We start from the raw sequence: 15878 nt of genomic DNA, 5'->3' as shown, positions 1-15878 counted from the left end.
AACAATGCCACTACTCAACCAACTAAATAATAAAACAAGCCAGCTAGACATATTATCCATCCAATGAACCAACCTATGAACCATCCAACCCCTAAAACACCTTCTACTGTCCAACCAACCACGAAATAGAACTCAATGTAACCAGCCAAGTGTCAAGCTCCATGGCTGAAGTTACTGCATCGGTGTCATCTTCAGTACATGTTCCAACCTTCTGAAGTTTAGACACCGCTGGCATTTTATCCCCGAGCTGACAGCGCAGGATGAACAGACAGTGGAATAACAGGTCCAGAAAATCTGGATTTATCCTCAGTAAATAACGTTGCATCTCTCTATAGAGCTGCTCCGCACCATCGCTGTAGAACAGATACATATTTTTTTTATAACGTTTTATTTTTTGGATTCAATAAAATATTAATTTTACGCAGTAATAAACGAATAATAAAATGAACTCTGGTTTGTAAATATGAGGAAAAAGAAAACAAAGTCCCATCCAGTCTACGCAGAATATTTCTTCAGGAGAACGTGTCCCCTCTGGGGATCAGAACTGTTAAACTAAAAGCTTCTCTCATTAAAGAGCAGCCACATATCACAAGGAGCGGCGCTCCCTGACGGACGGGTGGTCATTTTGGAGCGTTCCCTTGCAGCATTGCACACTCCAGCGATGAGCATATGCGATTACATTATGTGCCGCCTGCAAGGAAAAATAACGAGCTGCGAACAGCACCAGAAGAAGGATCCAGCTCCTCATAGCGGCAGCGCCTCCACTCAGCCGCCAATTCACCTTCATTTGTGTTTATCAGGCCCAGGCCCTTACCAATAAACAGAATGAGGCATTTAATCCAGAGGGAGAAGATCGGGCGGCAGGAAAATGCACAAAACCTAAACTATGCAGCCGAGATAGCAGCCATTGTGAGGGGCTCTGCGGAGAATGGCACAAGCTGGGGAGATAACTAGTATCCATTCTCTGCAGATTGGAGAAGGAAATGTTTGTCTGATGCCTTTGGTATTGCTGCCGAGAGAGAAGAAAGCTCCTAAAGCCTGAAGATGAATGCATCCGTTTACAATGAAGGAGCGATTGTCTGCACTTTGTATCCAGGTGAGCAGGAGGCCAGCCCAATCCATGCCACCCCGTTCTCCTAGAACCCTTTACCAAAATGTACCTCCCTATAGATCCCCAGGAATGTTTGTCTGATGCCTTTGGTATTGCTGCCGAGAGAGAAGAAAGCTCCTAAAGCCTGAAGATGAATGCATCCGTTTACAATGAAGGAGCGATTGTCTGCACTTTGTATCCTGGTGAGCAGGAGCCCAGCCCAATCCATGCCACCCCGTTCTCCTAGAACCCTTTACCAAAATGTACCTCCCTATAGATCCCCAGGAATGTTTGTCTGATGCCTTTGGTATTGCTGCCGAGAGAGAAGAAAGCTCCTAAAGCCTGAAGATGAATGCATCCGTTTACAATGAAGGAGCGATTGTCTGCACTTTGTATCCAGGTGAGCAGGAGCCCAGCCCAATCCATGCCACCCCGTTCTCCTAGAACCCTTTACCAAAATGTACCTCCCTATAGATCCCCAGGAATGTTTGTCTGATGCCTTTGGTATTGCTGCCGAGAGAGAAGAAAGCTCCTAAAGCCTGAAGATGAATGCATCCGTTTACAATGAAGGAGCGATTGTCTGCACTTTGTATCCTGGTGAGCAGGAGCCCAGCCCAATCCATGCCACCCCGTTCTCCTAGAACCCTTTACCAAACTGTACCTCCCTATAGACCCCCAGGAATGTTCAGAGGAGTCCGGAAGCCTAGGTCCACAAAACGCTACATTGGTTTAGATATCCCTATAGATTTAAAGGGAACCCGTCAGAATGATCCTGTCCCCAAACTACTGACATGGTCATGTCTATCTCTGAAAGCTAATGCCATCCATGCTTCTAGTTACACAATCCGCTGCTCGCTTAGTGTAAAATCCCTGTTTTAATTAATACGTAAATGAGGCCTAAGTGCTCTGGGCATGCCAAAGCACTTACCAAACCTCTGTCTCCAACCTCCCCGTCCAGCTCCACCTGGCACCAGCAATGATAGCAGGACCCCTGACTGTCAGTGCGAGGAGCCGGACTGTGATCTGAGCGGCAGTACTGACAACAACCACTACAGAGTGGTGGCGCTCCTGTTCTGTATACATTGCAGGACCTGCAAACAGCGGATCTGTGGGGGTGCCAGGTGTCTGACTCCCACCGATCTGATACCGATGACTTCCTGAGGACAGGGCATTATATCCTGGACAGCCCCTATGTAAATAAATACCTGCCTATGTAGTTATATGTAGTCATCATCAATACAGAAGAAATCTGGAATCTATGGAAAGAGGATAAAACACGGTCGTAGAAGATACATTTACATATAAAGTGCTCACTACTGCCCGCTATGGTCATTTCTCAAAGGGAAAAAAGAATCTAACATTCAGCCAAATAACTAAGTCGTAACCTGGCAAACTAAGGCTGGATTCACACACTGCAGATGCCGAGCAAATAAGAAGCGCCCAAGACACAGAGGTCACTGCGGGGGATCAACTGCAGCTAATAGAAAACCGCCAGGATCTCACACTGAGGACGCGCCTCGGGGACAGGGCGTCCGCAGCTCAAACTGGAAGACGTCAAATGGGAAATGGCTCAAATTCTAAAGTGACTGTAAAAATAAACAACTTTACGATTCACTCGGTATTAAACATCTTCTCAGCCCTATGGAGCCTACAGACATGATACACGGCCACATATATGAAAAAACAGTATTTATTAAAAAATGTATTTACTTAGATAAATGAATAACACAAACAATTACAGAAAAGTTACAAGAAGCAGAAAGAAGGGTAAAGAAAACCTCAAAGTGCACATACAGGACTAGTAAGCTTCAAGGTCATGAGAGGTCAAAAATCTGAGTATGATAAAGCGCCATGTGTGCATATTCTGAATATAAAATACATAATGTTTCAAATTCATTACAAGAATTTTACATAAATACTGTTATAGTCCTACTTAATAAATGAACACAAATAGCCATGGAAAAATAAACAAAAACATATTTTCATACAGTATATACACTGTTTTTTCCTATATGTGGCTGTGTCTCGTATCTGTAGGCGCTATACATACTCACAGCAATTAGTTTTACTAACTTTATTGTGATCACATCTTCTCAGTCCTCTGGAACGGAGGGATTATTAATTATTATTAATTGTATAGTTTGTTTCTCGTTGCTTAGGTTCCTGGCCACCGATGCAGCCTACCATTTGGCCGGTCACTTTCACAAGGAGCGCAGAGCTTACAAGCTCTTCACTATAGGCCATGCAAGCGCTGTTCTAAAGCTGACCGGCTGCTGTAGATGCAAAGTCGCCTCCGCCTGTAACATTGGAGAGCCCACCGTCAGAACCATCCGCACTGCCAATCATCAGGAGCGCACTGCCAATCATCAGGAGCAGGTAGGAAGCCTGGAGGCGGGGGAGCGGTGCGCTCCTGAACAATGGTCTGGAGAATAACATTTTATCTACCAAATAAGCAACTGATCATCTCTGCAACAAGCTGAACACTAATCAATGTAACACCCAACCAACAATCAAACCATCCAAACTGTGACCAAGAAAGCAGACACACAAAGCATCTACTAATCTGAGCATCCGCCTCGGTAATTAGACCGTCCTCCTATTGGTTACAAGGTATCTCCCATATCCCTTCAGTAATAAGAAGAATTAATTATAAAGCCTTCGCTTCCACATATTAAATCCTGCACCAAACTTCACAGCCTTTTTTTCATCATGAAAGCGATGCGAGTGCCGAGAGGAGGGAGACGTCCTTTTACGCTAATATCTTTGATTGAAATGTAAAAAGTCCGCAGATAATTAATTTCTCCACATCACATCGACTCATCTCTTCTGCCAATTTAGCTGTTGTTGTTTTAATTGTGTAACAAGCTAATAATGAGATCTAAACTTCACAACCCGTCCCGATGTGGCCAATTTGAACAATTAAGAAAACAATACTCTGCGAAGTGCGATGACCGGATTGTAAATAGGGAGGATTCTCGGCTACAAATGTATCAATATTGGAGAGGCTTCCACAGCAGGCGGTGAACAGGACACATTGTATCACTGCCTATAATAATGACAGTATCGGTCACCGCCGTACAATGGCGCACTTACTCTCCAGCCGCACATCGAATCCTGACTCACAGAAACAACGCAGTGTCACATCGAAGACTCCATTACTGGGATGGCTTATACCGTGTCAAAGGGAAAAAGGACAACTGTGCTAAACTGCATGGCGCTCGTGTGTGTTATTAACATTATCACTCCCTATCATAAATCTAAGCGGGACATTATAACTCAGGGCTCCCCCCAATACATTATAACTCTGAGCCCACCCCCCCCCCTCGGTACATTATAACTCTGGGCTCCCCCCGATACATTATAACTCTGAGCCCACCCCCCCCCCCTCGGTACATTATAACTCTGGGCTCCCCCCGATACATTATAACTCTGAGCCCACCCAGAGCAAAGCTCAAACCTTCAGGACGGAACACTTAGAGAAATTGCAACATTTTGACTCAACGTAAAAACCTCTTCAGTTTCTAAACAAAGATGTGACATTCCCGGAACCCTCACAACAGGGTGAACCTGAAGGTCTAGGATGGAGAGTCGAGACATAAACCATGGACAATGCCTGGCATTCCTTCTACCGACCATCACTAACGTAGACAACCTGTCCAATGGCTTCCGAATACAAGGAGGGCACTGAGGAGACCACCACTTCACGTCCACCCATCTATTAGGGGCTTCTCCATGAGCAGTAACAAGGACCATACTGCCACGTAACATCATTCCGATAAAATCAATCAAAGAGACGTCAAGTCAAGGAGCTAAATGAAAATGGTGGAAAAGCAAATAGACAAAGCTACAAGGTCAATGCCTGGAGGCTACGTGTGACCCACCACACATGTCCGCTGCCACGACGGGCACGCTATGGACCCCATGAGGCTAGCAGGAGAGAAGGCGGCTGCTCAATGTACTCACCTCCGGAAGGGGCATCCCGTTGATGATGAGGTCGGGTTGAGGAGGGCTCTGGTTGGTGAAGGTGTGCTGGTAGACATGGTTAGAACCGGCGTTCCTTGTGTTTTGGTTCTCCACATTGAGGAAAGTGCTGTCTGATCGCCTGCAGCCAAGTGGGAGGGTCTGCTGGTGGTAGTCAAAGTAGTTTAGTGATGAAGTAAGGGAGGAACAGCTCACCACGTTCATCTTATCCGTCTCCTCCACATCTCGAGGCACCAGGCGGATGTCGTTCTTGCTGATTTTCTTCTTCTTGTTGGATTTCTTCTGGTGTCCATAGGAATATTCCGCTATTCTGCAAGACAACATTAACAAGGTGCAAACACATGAAAGAAGTATAACCGCACTGTGCAACACATGGCGACGCAACACTAATGCACGCAGGAGAAAACGCTATCAATCCAACACAAGCCTTCTGCAGCCCTCATCTACAGCCATCATCTGCAGCCCTCATCTGCAGCCCTCATCTACAGCTATCATCTACAGCCCTCATCGGCAGCCCTCATCTACAGCCCTCATCTGCACCCTTCATCTGCAGCCATCATCTGCAGCCCTCATCTGCAGCCCTCATCTACAGCTATCATCTACAGCCCTCATCGGCAGCCCTCATCTACAGCCCTCATCTGCACCCTTCATCTGCAGCCATCATCTACAGCCTTCATCTACAGCCCTCGTCTGCAGCCCTCATCTGTAGCCTTCACCTACAGCCATCATTTGCAGCCATCATCTACAGCCATCATCTGCACTCAACCGCAGCCATCATCTGCATCCCTCATCTACAGCCCTCATCTGCAGCCTTCATCTACAGCCATCATCTGCAATCAACCGCAGCCATCATCTGCAGCCCTCATCTACAACCCTCGTCTGCAGCCCTCATCTACAGCCCTCATCTATAGCCATCATCTGGACTCAACGGCAGCCATCATCTGCAGCCCTCATCTACAGCCCTCGTCTGCAGCCCTCATCTGCAGCCTTCATCTACAGCCATCATCTGCAGCCATCATCTACAGCCTTCATCTACAGCCCTCACCTGCTGCCATCATCTACAGCCATCATCTGCAGCCCTCATCTGCAGTCATCATCTGCAGCCCTCATCTGCAGCCCTCATCTACAGCCCTCATCTACAGCCCTCATTTGCAGCTCTCATCTACAGCCCTCATCTGCAGCCCTCATCTACAACATTCATCTGCAGCCCTCATCTGCATCCCCTCACCTGCAGCCCTCATCTGTAGCCCTCATCTGCAGCTCTCATCTGCAGCCCTCATCTGCAGCCCTAACCTGTAGCTCTCATCTGCAGCTCTCTTCTACAGCCCTCATCTGCAGCTCTCATCTACAGCCCTCATCTGCAGCTATTTAGCCCTCATCTGCAGCTCTCATCTACAGCCCTCATCTGCAGCTCTGTAGCCCTCATCTGCAGCCCTCATCTAGAGCCCTCACCTGTAGCCCTCATCTACAGCCCTCACCTGCAGCCCTCATCTGCAGCTCTCACCTGTAGCCCTCATCTACAGCCCTCACCTGCAGCCCTCGTCTACAGCCCTCACCTGCAGCCCTCATCTGCAGCTCTCACCTGTAGCCCTCATCTACAGCCCTCACCTGTAGCCCTCATCTGCAGCTCTTTAGCTCTCATCTACAGCCCTCATCTGCAGCTCTGTAGCTCTCATCTGCAGCCCTCATCTGCACTCCTCACCTGCAGCCCTCATCCAGAGCCCTCACCTGTAGCCCTCACCTGCAGCCCTCATCTGCAGCTCTCACCTGTAGCCCTCATCTACAGCCCTCACCTGCAGCCCTCATCTACAGCCCTCATCTGCAGCTCTCACCTGTAGCCCTCATGTACAGCCCTCACCTGCAGCCCTCATCTACAGCCCTCACCTGCAGCCCTCATCTACAGCCCTCACCTGCAGCCCTCATCTGCAGCTCTCACCTGTAGCCCTCATGTACAGCCCTCACCTGTAGCCCTCATCTGCAGCTCTTTAGCTCTCATCTACAGCCCTCATCTGCAGCTCTGTAGCCCTCATCTGCAGCCCTCATCTGCACTCCTCACCTGCAGCCCTCATCTACAGCCCTCACCTGTAGCCCTCATCTACAGCCCTCACCTGTAGCCCTCATCTGCAGCTCTTTAGCTCTCATCTACAGCCCTCATCTGCAGCTCTGTAGCTCTCATCTACAGCCCTCATCTGCAGCTCTGTAGCCCTCATCTGCAGCCCTCATCTGCACTCCTCACCTGCAGCCCTCATCTGCAGCTCTCACCTGTAGCCCTCATCTACAGCCCTCACCTGTAGCCCTCATCTGCAGCTCTTTAGCTCTCATCTACAGCCCTCACCTGTAGCCCTCATCTGCAGCTCTTTAGCTCTCATCTACAGCCCTCATCTGCAGCTCTGTAGCCCTCATCTGCAGCCCTCATCTGCACTCCTCACCTGCAGCCCTCATCTGCAGCTCTCACCTGTAGCCCTCATCTACAGCCCTCATCTGCACCCCTCACCTGCAGGCTGCAGTCCTCATCTACAGCCCTCACCTGCAGCCCTCATCTACAGTCCCCACCTGTAGCCCTCATCTACAGCCCTCACCTGTAGCCCTCGCCAGCACGCCTCACCTGCAGCCCTCATCTACAGCCCTCACCTACAGCCCTCATCTGCACTCCTCATCTACAGCCCTCATCTGCACCCCTCATCTACAGCCCTCATCTGCACCCTTCATCTGCACTCATCTACAGCCCTCATCTGCACCCTTCATCTGCACCCCTCATCTACAGCCCTCATCTACAGCCCTCATCTGCAGCCCTCATCTGCATCCCTCGCCTGCACGCCTCACCTGCAGCCCTCATCTACAGCCCTCACCTGCAGCCCTCGCCTGCAGCCCTCACCTGCAGCCCTCTATCACTCTGCGGCTTTTCCAGAGGTGGAAGCTCGGATGATTTACAAGTGTCTCTTACTTCGTTCTTTAATTACTCTCGTGTAGGAGTCGTGACCCCATGATTTCCAAACTAATAATTGGAAGTTCTGGGGTTAATTGGGTTTCTGCCGGCCGAGAATAAACGCCGCCTCCTGATAAAAACCCTGCAGTTGCTCTGGTTCCGCCATCGTTGGGCCTTTCTATGGGGAAGAGACTAATGGTCTCATTGTTATCTGCACTTTGGAGTCGATTTGATATTTTACGGCCTCCTAATTAGAATGTAGTTTATAGATTTACAGAATCAGCTCTAATTAGCTGAGATTTCCAGGCTTAGACTCGACCATGGATGGGAAACAATAGAGAGCGTGCATCCAGCCATGTACTGGAGAGCGGGGTGCAACTACAACTCCAAGAATGCCCAGCTCCTCACTGCAGTCATTGCACTATATCCAGTGAGAATAGATTGGTGCAACAGGTTACCCTACGTTCACATTAGCGGCGGGCGCCGCAGCGGCGGGCGCCGCAGCGGCGCCGCATGCGTCATGCGCCCCTATATTTAACATGGGGGCGCATGGACATGCGTCGCACTTGCGTTTTGCGCCGCATGCGTCGCTGCGGCGCCCGCGTCCGGCCGCAGAGGACGCAGCAAGTTGCATTTTTGCTGCGTCCAACTTTCGGCCAAAAAGGACGCATGCGGCGCAAAACTCAGCGTTTTAGCGTGCGTTTGGCCGCGTTTTTGTTTGCGTTGTGCGCTGCGGCGCCGACGCTGCGGCGCACAACGCAAATGTGAACGTAGCTTTAGAGCTGACTGTGCTTCCTGGAGATGTAGCAGAGCTGACTGTGCTGCCTGGAGATGTAGCAGAGCTGACTGTGTGCTGTGTAGGGATATAGCAGAGCTGACTGTGCGCTGTGTAGAGATGTAGTAGTGCTGACTGTACGCTGTGAAGAGATGTAGCAGAGCTGACTGTGCTGCCTGGAGATGTAGCAAGATGTAGCAAAGCTGACTGTGCTGCCTGGAGATGTAGCAGAGCTGACTGTGCTGCCTGGAGATGTAGCAGAGCTGACTGTGCGCTGTGTAGAGATGTAGCAGAGCTGACTGTGCTGCCTGGAGATGTAGCAGAGCTGACTGTGCTGCCTGGAGATGTAGCAGAGCTGACTGTGCTGCCTGGAGATGTAGCAGAGCTGATTGTGCTGCCTGGAGATGTAGCAGAGCTGACTGTGCTGCCTGGATCACTTGGCTCTGTCACCAGCGTTGTTATCCTCTTGGTGTGAATGTCACCGGTCTCTCCAGGCTGCAGCATGTGATGGTGCCGGTTCCCAGCACGCTGGCGGAGCATCGCTGCACATCGCTGGCAGATTGCGGTACCTATGTGAACCATCCGCTCTCAGCTCTGCTACATCTGCATGATCAGAGGCGATGTGTGGTGAACACCTGTCCTGCCTGGAGAGCACTACTCTGCTGATGGCTGCCCCCCGAGCAGTCACGTCTCACCTCCGGCCCCTCTCTTCTCCAAGCACTGGAGCGTGAGGGACCCTCTGACAGCTAAGAAGCCCCCAATGACCGAGGATGGAAATGCAGAGCCAAAATGAATGAGTGCAGAAGATACAGGCAGGGAGGAAGCTGCAGCCGCCATGAGACGCCCGGTCCTGGGCTGCACAGACTCGCCGTATCCCTATGGGGTCTCTGGTGGGATTCCCCTCATTATAACGACAAGCTCAGAAGGTGTACAGCTGGGGGCCATGGGGGTCCCTATAGGTTTTGATGTCAGGGGTCCGTCCTGAATTCCGCAATGACTTATATTTATGGCATTTTATATCTTTGCTACATTAATATTACATCGGGGGTCTTATTGCGCTGGGTCAGTGGGGCTGCAGGCAATGAGGGGTTAACGCCAGAGTCTTGTCTTATCCCACAAGAACCTAAGTGACGATAATGAACGAGGACGACGATCCGCAACCAGAAATGTCGCAGAAAACTACAAAATATGACCTGGATTTATCCTTCAGCCCCGATGACATTTCCATCATGAGGGAAATAAAAGCCGAGAACTGAAGAGCGGGCCCCCGGGGCCCCCGAGCGTCGCCAGGCCGCATTCATTTCACCTGCCCGTCATTTTCTCATTTTGACTGAATTTCATAAAATCGTGGATTTTTCATGGAAAAAATGGGAGGGGGGATTGTAAAATTACATTATCCTGTACGGGCAGTGTAGGGACCCTAGGCCTGCAGAAATCCGACTATACACGGGGGGCCGAGGCTCTGCGGAGACTGGGGACACCTGCATCATCTGTGCCCCCCGTCATTCTACAGATATACACGCAGCCCCCCTCTCATGGGCACAGGGGGCTCCGGGTGCAGCCAAAACAAGCCTGAGCTGCTACAAAGGCAAGAAGAGGCAGCGACCAACCACCTGCCGTGGAACTACAAATCACAGCACACCCTTCCCTCAGGCCGGGATGGAACCTGTAGTTCCACAGCGTTCTAGCTACATTCTATCACAGCATTCAAGTGGGAAAAGCTTCTTACTTAATAACCCAACGTCGCCATCATGGACTATGAAATAAGAAGCTTTTGCCACTTGTTCGGTTGGGGTGGGGTGGGGGGGGGGGGGGCTGCCTCCGATCTCTGGACTCATAGAAGGTAAACCGCCCCCATCTCTGCTGCGCCCATTTGTTACTTCTTTCTACATTCTATCACATCAATCTGTCTGTCTTTTTTTTCTCTATCATTTATCTATCTATCTATTATCTATTATATATCTATTATCATCTATCTATTATTTATCTATTTATTATCTATCTATTATCTGTCTATTATCATCTATCTATTATCTGTTATCCATCTATTATCTATTATGTATCTATTATCTATCTATCTATCTATCTATTATCTATCTATCTATCATCTATCTATTATCTACCTGTTTATCTCTCTTTCTCTCTCTCCCCTATACTCAGTGACATACCTGCACACTCACCACCCTACTAGTGGCTGTCACCCCAGCACCGCTCGCTCGCCCATGCCTTGTGATGTGATAATGAATATCTGCAGCGTTTCCCTCCTCCTGTAACCAGATTAGCGAATATTCGGCTGCAGCTGCCCCACATGGGGGCTGATTGATATTCATGTGGGGTTGGCGTTTGTCTACCAAACTTTTTTGTTCTGCTGACAATAGAGTAAATGAAAGCGATGTAGTATGAGGCATGCAGCATCAGCAGCCCCCCAGCCCCTATACATCAGCAGCAGCCCCCCAGCCCCTATACATCAGCAGCAGCCCCCCAGCCCCTATACATCAGCAGCAGCCCCCCAGCCCCTATACATCAGCAGCAGCCCCCCAGCCCCTATACATCAGCAGCAGCCCCCCAGCCCCTATACATCAGCAGCAGCCCCCCAGCCCCTATACATCAGCAGCAGCCCCCCAGCCCCTATACATCAGCAGCAGCCCCTATACATCAGCAGCAGCCCCCCAGCCCGTATACAGGGGGCTCCCCCTCACTCTGAGCAGAGCTGCGGCTTTTGCAATCTGAGTGATAGAAATAAGCGCTTAAAAATCTGACATAAGCTGATAAGAACCGAATCAATAATTAATCTGCCTCTAACTGCTGCTTATTTTTCTGATTTCATTAAATATTTTTTGCCATTATTCTGGGGAGGGGGCTGTGATAAGAAAGGGGCTTGGATTGAGTGTGATCCCTCCGAAGGCAGCGGCGAAATGTAGAAATCATTCTGTTTTCATCTCATTCTGTTTTCTTTCAAATTCCAACTGTGTGAATATTCCAATCCAGGACTGCGCAATCCTGTGCTCACGGCGCCACCGCATGGTGACAAGAGGGAACTGCAGCTAGTCCCTACAGCCTGCTCCACTGACAGCCCGAGTCATGGCTCTGTTCACACCTGCAGATCTCACTCACTGAGGAGAATTTTTTTCTTTTTTTCCATTTCCTAAAATATATAGTCTCTGCACAAGTCTCATGCCATCATCGGTGCACCTCTATGCTGGGCACCGCAAACTTCCACACCTAGCCTTAACTCTGTAATTGCCGGGGACCTGAGCTCCAATGTAACTACAAAGACGCAGCTGACACAGGGTGGTAGCCACACAGTGCGGCAGGGTGGCAGCCACACAGTGCGGCAGGGTGGCAGTCTCACAGGGTGGCAGGGCGGCAGTCACACAATGCAGCAGGGCGGAAGTCACACAGGGCGGCAGTCACAGGGCAGCAGGGTGGCAGTCACACAATGCAGCATGGCGGAAGTCACACAGGGTAGAAGTCACACAGGGTGGCAGGGCAGAAGTCACACAGGGCGGCAGTCACACAGGGCGGCAGGGTGGCAGTCACACAGTGCGGTAGGGTGGCAGTCACACAGGGTGGCAGTCACACAGGGTAGCAGGGCGGAAGTCACACAGGGCGGCAGGGTGGCAGTCACACAGGGCGGCAGTCACACAGTGTGGCAGGGCGGCAGTCACGCAGTGCGACAGGGTGGCAGTCACACAGTGTGGCAGGGCGGCAGTCACACAGTGTGGCAGGGTGGCAGTCACACAGGGGGGCAGTCACACAGTGCGGCACAGGCAGAACACAGCGGCAATACTACGTAGCACACAGCCTGAGCTGCGGTTCCGCGGGGGCAGGACTCTTACCTGCAGTTGTAGGTCCGGATCTCCTTGTTGTCCCGCTTACATTTCACAGCCACGAAGATCATAGTGACGAAGAGGATGGCGGCAATAGATCCCAGGGCGATGATGAAGATGAGGGACAGGTTGACGGACCCGATGGACTCCTGCGCGTCCAGGCCCGGAGCCAGGTAGATCAGGATCAAGGCAGAGGCGGACAGTGGGGGCTTCCCGTGGTCCTGAGCCGCCACGATCAGCTCGTAGGTGGTCTTCGAGTTCTCCCCGAATGTCCGGGTGGTCCTGATCTCCCCATTGATCTGATCAATCTCGAAGAAGCCCCTGTCGCCCTCCGTGATCTCGTAGGACAGGCGGCCGTTCTCGCCCTCGTCGTAGTCGTCCGCCCTCAGCACGGTCACCAGGTAGCCCATGGCGGCGTTGCGGGGGATGGAGACCTCCGCAGTTCCATTGACCAGGGGCGGCGCCGTCATCACCGGCGTGTTGTCGTTCACGTCCACCACGATGACCCGCACCGTCACGTTGCTCTGCAGGGGCGGGCTGCCGCCGTCCTTGGCCGAGATCCTGAACTCGAACGCCTTGGTCTGCTCGTGGTTGAAGGAGCGCAGGGCGTAGATGTCGCCGGAGCTCGGGTTGATGGACACGTAGGTGAACACCGGCATGTCCCGCACCTGGGAGGGCAGCAGCTGGTAGGACACGCTGCCGTTCAGCCCCAGGTCGGGGTCCCGGGCGGACACGGACAGCAGGTAGGCCCCCGGGGTGTTGTTCTCGGACACGATCACCTGGTAGAAGCTCTTGGAGAAGTGCGGCGGGTTGTCGTTCTCGTCGGTGATCCTCACGGTGAAGGACTTGGCGGTCTGCAGGGGCGGGCTGCCGCCGTCCTTGGCCTGGATGGTGAGGTTGTACTGGTCCCGCTGCTCCCGGTCCAGCCGGCCGTCCACCAGGATGGTGGAGAAGCTCTCGTACTCCTGCAGGCGGAACGGGACGCTGCCCAGCAGGCGGCACTGCACGCGGCCGTTGGCCCCGGAGTCGCGGTCGGACACCCGCACCAGGGCGATCACGTAGCCCGGGGGGGCGCTCTCGCTCACCTCCACCAGCTCGCTGTTGACGGACAGCAGGTTGATGACGGGCGCGTTGTCGTTGGCGTCCAGCACGGTCACCGTCACCTTGCAGTGCGCCGGGATGGAGTTGGGCCCCAGGTCCTTGGCTTGCACGTCCAGCTCGTACACGTGGCCCTCCTCGTAGTCGATGGCGCCGCTGACGGTGATCGCTCCGCTGCGGGGGTCGATCCGGAACAGCTCGCGGCTCTTGTCGGACACGTAGCTGTGGAAGGAGTAGACGATCTCGCCGTTCGTGCCCTCGTCGGGGTCGGTGGCGTTCAGGTCGATGACGGTGGCGCCGAGCGGCGCGTTCTCGGGCACGGACACCGTGTACGCCGCCTCCTCGAACACCGGGTTGTTGTCGTTGGAGTCGATCACCTTGATGTTCAGCTCCACGGTGCCGAAGTTGGCGGGGTCGCCGCCGTCCAGGGCCGTGATGATGTACTTGTAGTGGGACTGCGTCTCCCGGTCCAGCGGCTTCTCCACCACCAGCTCCGCGAAGCGGGAGCCGTCCCCCCGGGGCTTGATCTCCAGGCCGAACAGGTCGTTGGGGGTGATTTCGTAGGTCTGCACCCCGAAGCTGCCGGAGTCCGGGTCGTAGGCGCTCTCCAGCGGGATCCGGGTGCCGGGGCTGGCGGTCTCCGAGATCTCCAGGTCGATCTGGTCGGTGGGGAAGCTCGGGGCGTTATCGTTCAGGTCCTTGATCTCGATCTTGATCACGCAGATCTCCATGGAGCTGGACATCACCTCCAGCGAGATCACGCACTTGGCCAGCTGCCGGCACAATAGGTCCCGGTCGATCTTCTGCTTGGTCAGCAGCAGCCCGGAGGCGTTGATGTCCACCAGGTGCGGGGCCGAGTTGGAGACCACCCTGAAGGCCGGCTGCCGGGGGTCCAGCACGAAGCCCGCGTCCTTGGCGTCCTTAGCGACGTTGGCGATCTGGGTGCCGGCTCTCTGCTCCTCCTCCACCGAGTACTTCAGGTTGATGAGCGCCCGGGACCGGGGCACGGCCAGGAGGAGGAGGACGGGCAGCACGGCCATGGCCCCCCGCAGCCACATCGTCCTGCTGGGGGAGAGAAGCGGGAGGGCGGCAAAGCGAGTGTTCAGGGAGAGGACGCCGGCATCAGAGCGCTCTGGATGGACACTTGTACCGCGTCCTCATGACTCAGGGCTGCCGGGGTGAGGAGTCCGGGACCAGGTCACAGCCGCCGGGGTGAGGAGTCCATGTCACCGCTGCCGCACACAGCCGATAGTGAGGACGACTGTCAGCAGCGCTCATTCATCCGCAATTGTGGAGCTGCCAAAAAAAAGCCAAGTCCCAGCTCTGTAATTATTTGGGCGCACGCAGCCCCCCGCCGGGTTCCGTGCAGCAGATAGATCCAGGGTGGTCGCGGCGGCCCCGCGGTGTCTCCGGTGAGGTCCTGCGGAGCCTCCACACTCTGCTCCGCTATCAACCAGGGCACAAATCCCAGTGAAGCCGTTTACAATCCCAGCGCTGCGCTCAGTCCTCTGCTGGCAGCCAGGCTCTGCAGCCCTCACAGGCACCGGCACCGTCTCTCCGGCTCTGCTGCTGCTAACTACTGCCAGTGCGGTCTGTACCGAGAGACGGAGGAGCGGGAGGGGGCGCAGCGGCTCCAGGCTGCAGCCAATCAGCGCTACTGGGGGGGAGGAGGGGGGGCTCTCATTGGAGCTTCACATTTCCAGCAGGGAGAGAACTTCAGCAGTCAGCAGCAGTGGAGGAGCCGGAGGAGCTGTCCGGGGTGCTGCTGCTATAGCCGGGGCTCTCTGGGCTCTGCTGCTATAGCCGGGGCTCTCTGGGCTCTGCTGCTATAGCCGGGGCTCTCTGGGCTCTGCTGCTATAGCCGGGGCTCTCTGGGCTCTGCTGCTATAGCCGGGGCTCTCTGGGCTCTGCTGTTATAGCCGGGGCTCTCTGGGCTCTGCTGTTATAGCCGGGGCTCTGTGGGCTCTGCTGCTATAGCCGGGACTGTTATAGTCGGGGCTCTGCTGCTATAGCCGGGGCTCTCTGGGATCTGCTGTTATAGCCGGGGCTCTCTGGACTCTGCTGCTATAGCCGGGGCTGTTATAGCCGGGGCTCTGCTGTTATAGTCGGGGCTCTCTGGGCTCTGCTGCTATAGCCGGGGCTCTCTGGGCTCTGCTGCTATAGCCGGGGCTCTCTGGG

General features: G+C 53.3%; 1 protein-coding gene across 4 annotated transcripts in view; it reads right to left on the bottom strand.

Moving 5' to 3' along the window:
- The window catches only part of PCDH19 (protocadherin 19), a 172503-nt gene extending 157228 nt beyond the window's left edge, over positions 1-15275 (bottom strand). For 2 of the 4 annotated variants that reach the window (XM_077286518.1, XM_077286519.1), the window contains exons 1-2: positions 12612-15275; positions 5054-5381 (exon numbers count right to left, since the gene is read on the bottom strand). In XM_077286518.1, coding sequence (XP_077142633.1) covers positions 5054-5381; positions 12612-14758 — 2475 coding nt within the window. In that variant the 5' untranslated portion in view covers positions 14759-15275. The remainder of the gene's footprint in view (positions 1-5053; positions 5382-12611) is intronic. The other 2 variants (XM_077286520.1, XM_077286521.1) reach the window with 1 other exon arrangement.
- Positions 15276-15878: the final 603 nt, after the last annotated feature.

The sequence above is a fragment of the Ranitomeya variabilis genome, chromosome 2 (genome assembly GCF_051348905.1).
Source record: "Ranitomeya variabilis isolate aRanVar5 chromosome 2, aRanVar5.hap1, whole genome shotgun sequence".
Classification (NCBI taxonomy): Eukaryota; Metazoa; Chordata; class Amphibia; order Anura; family Dendrobatidae; genus Ranitomeya; species Ranitomeya variabilis.
The sequence above is the reverse complement of the archived record's forward strand: the minus strand, read 5'-3'. Positions and strand labels throughout refer to the sequence as shown.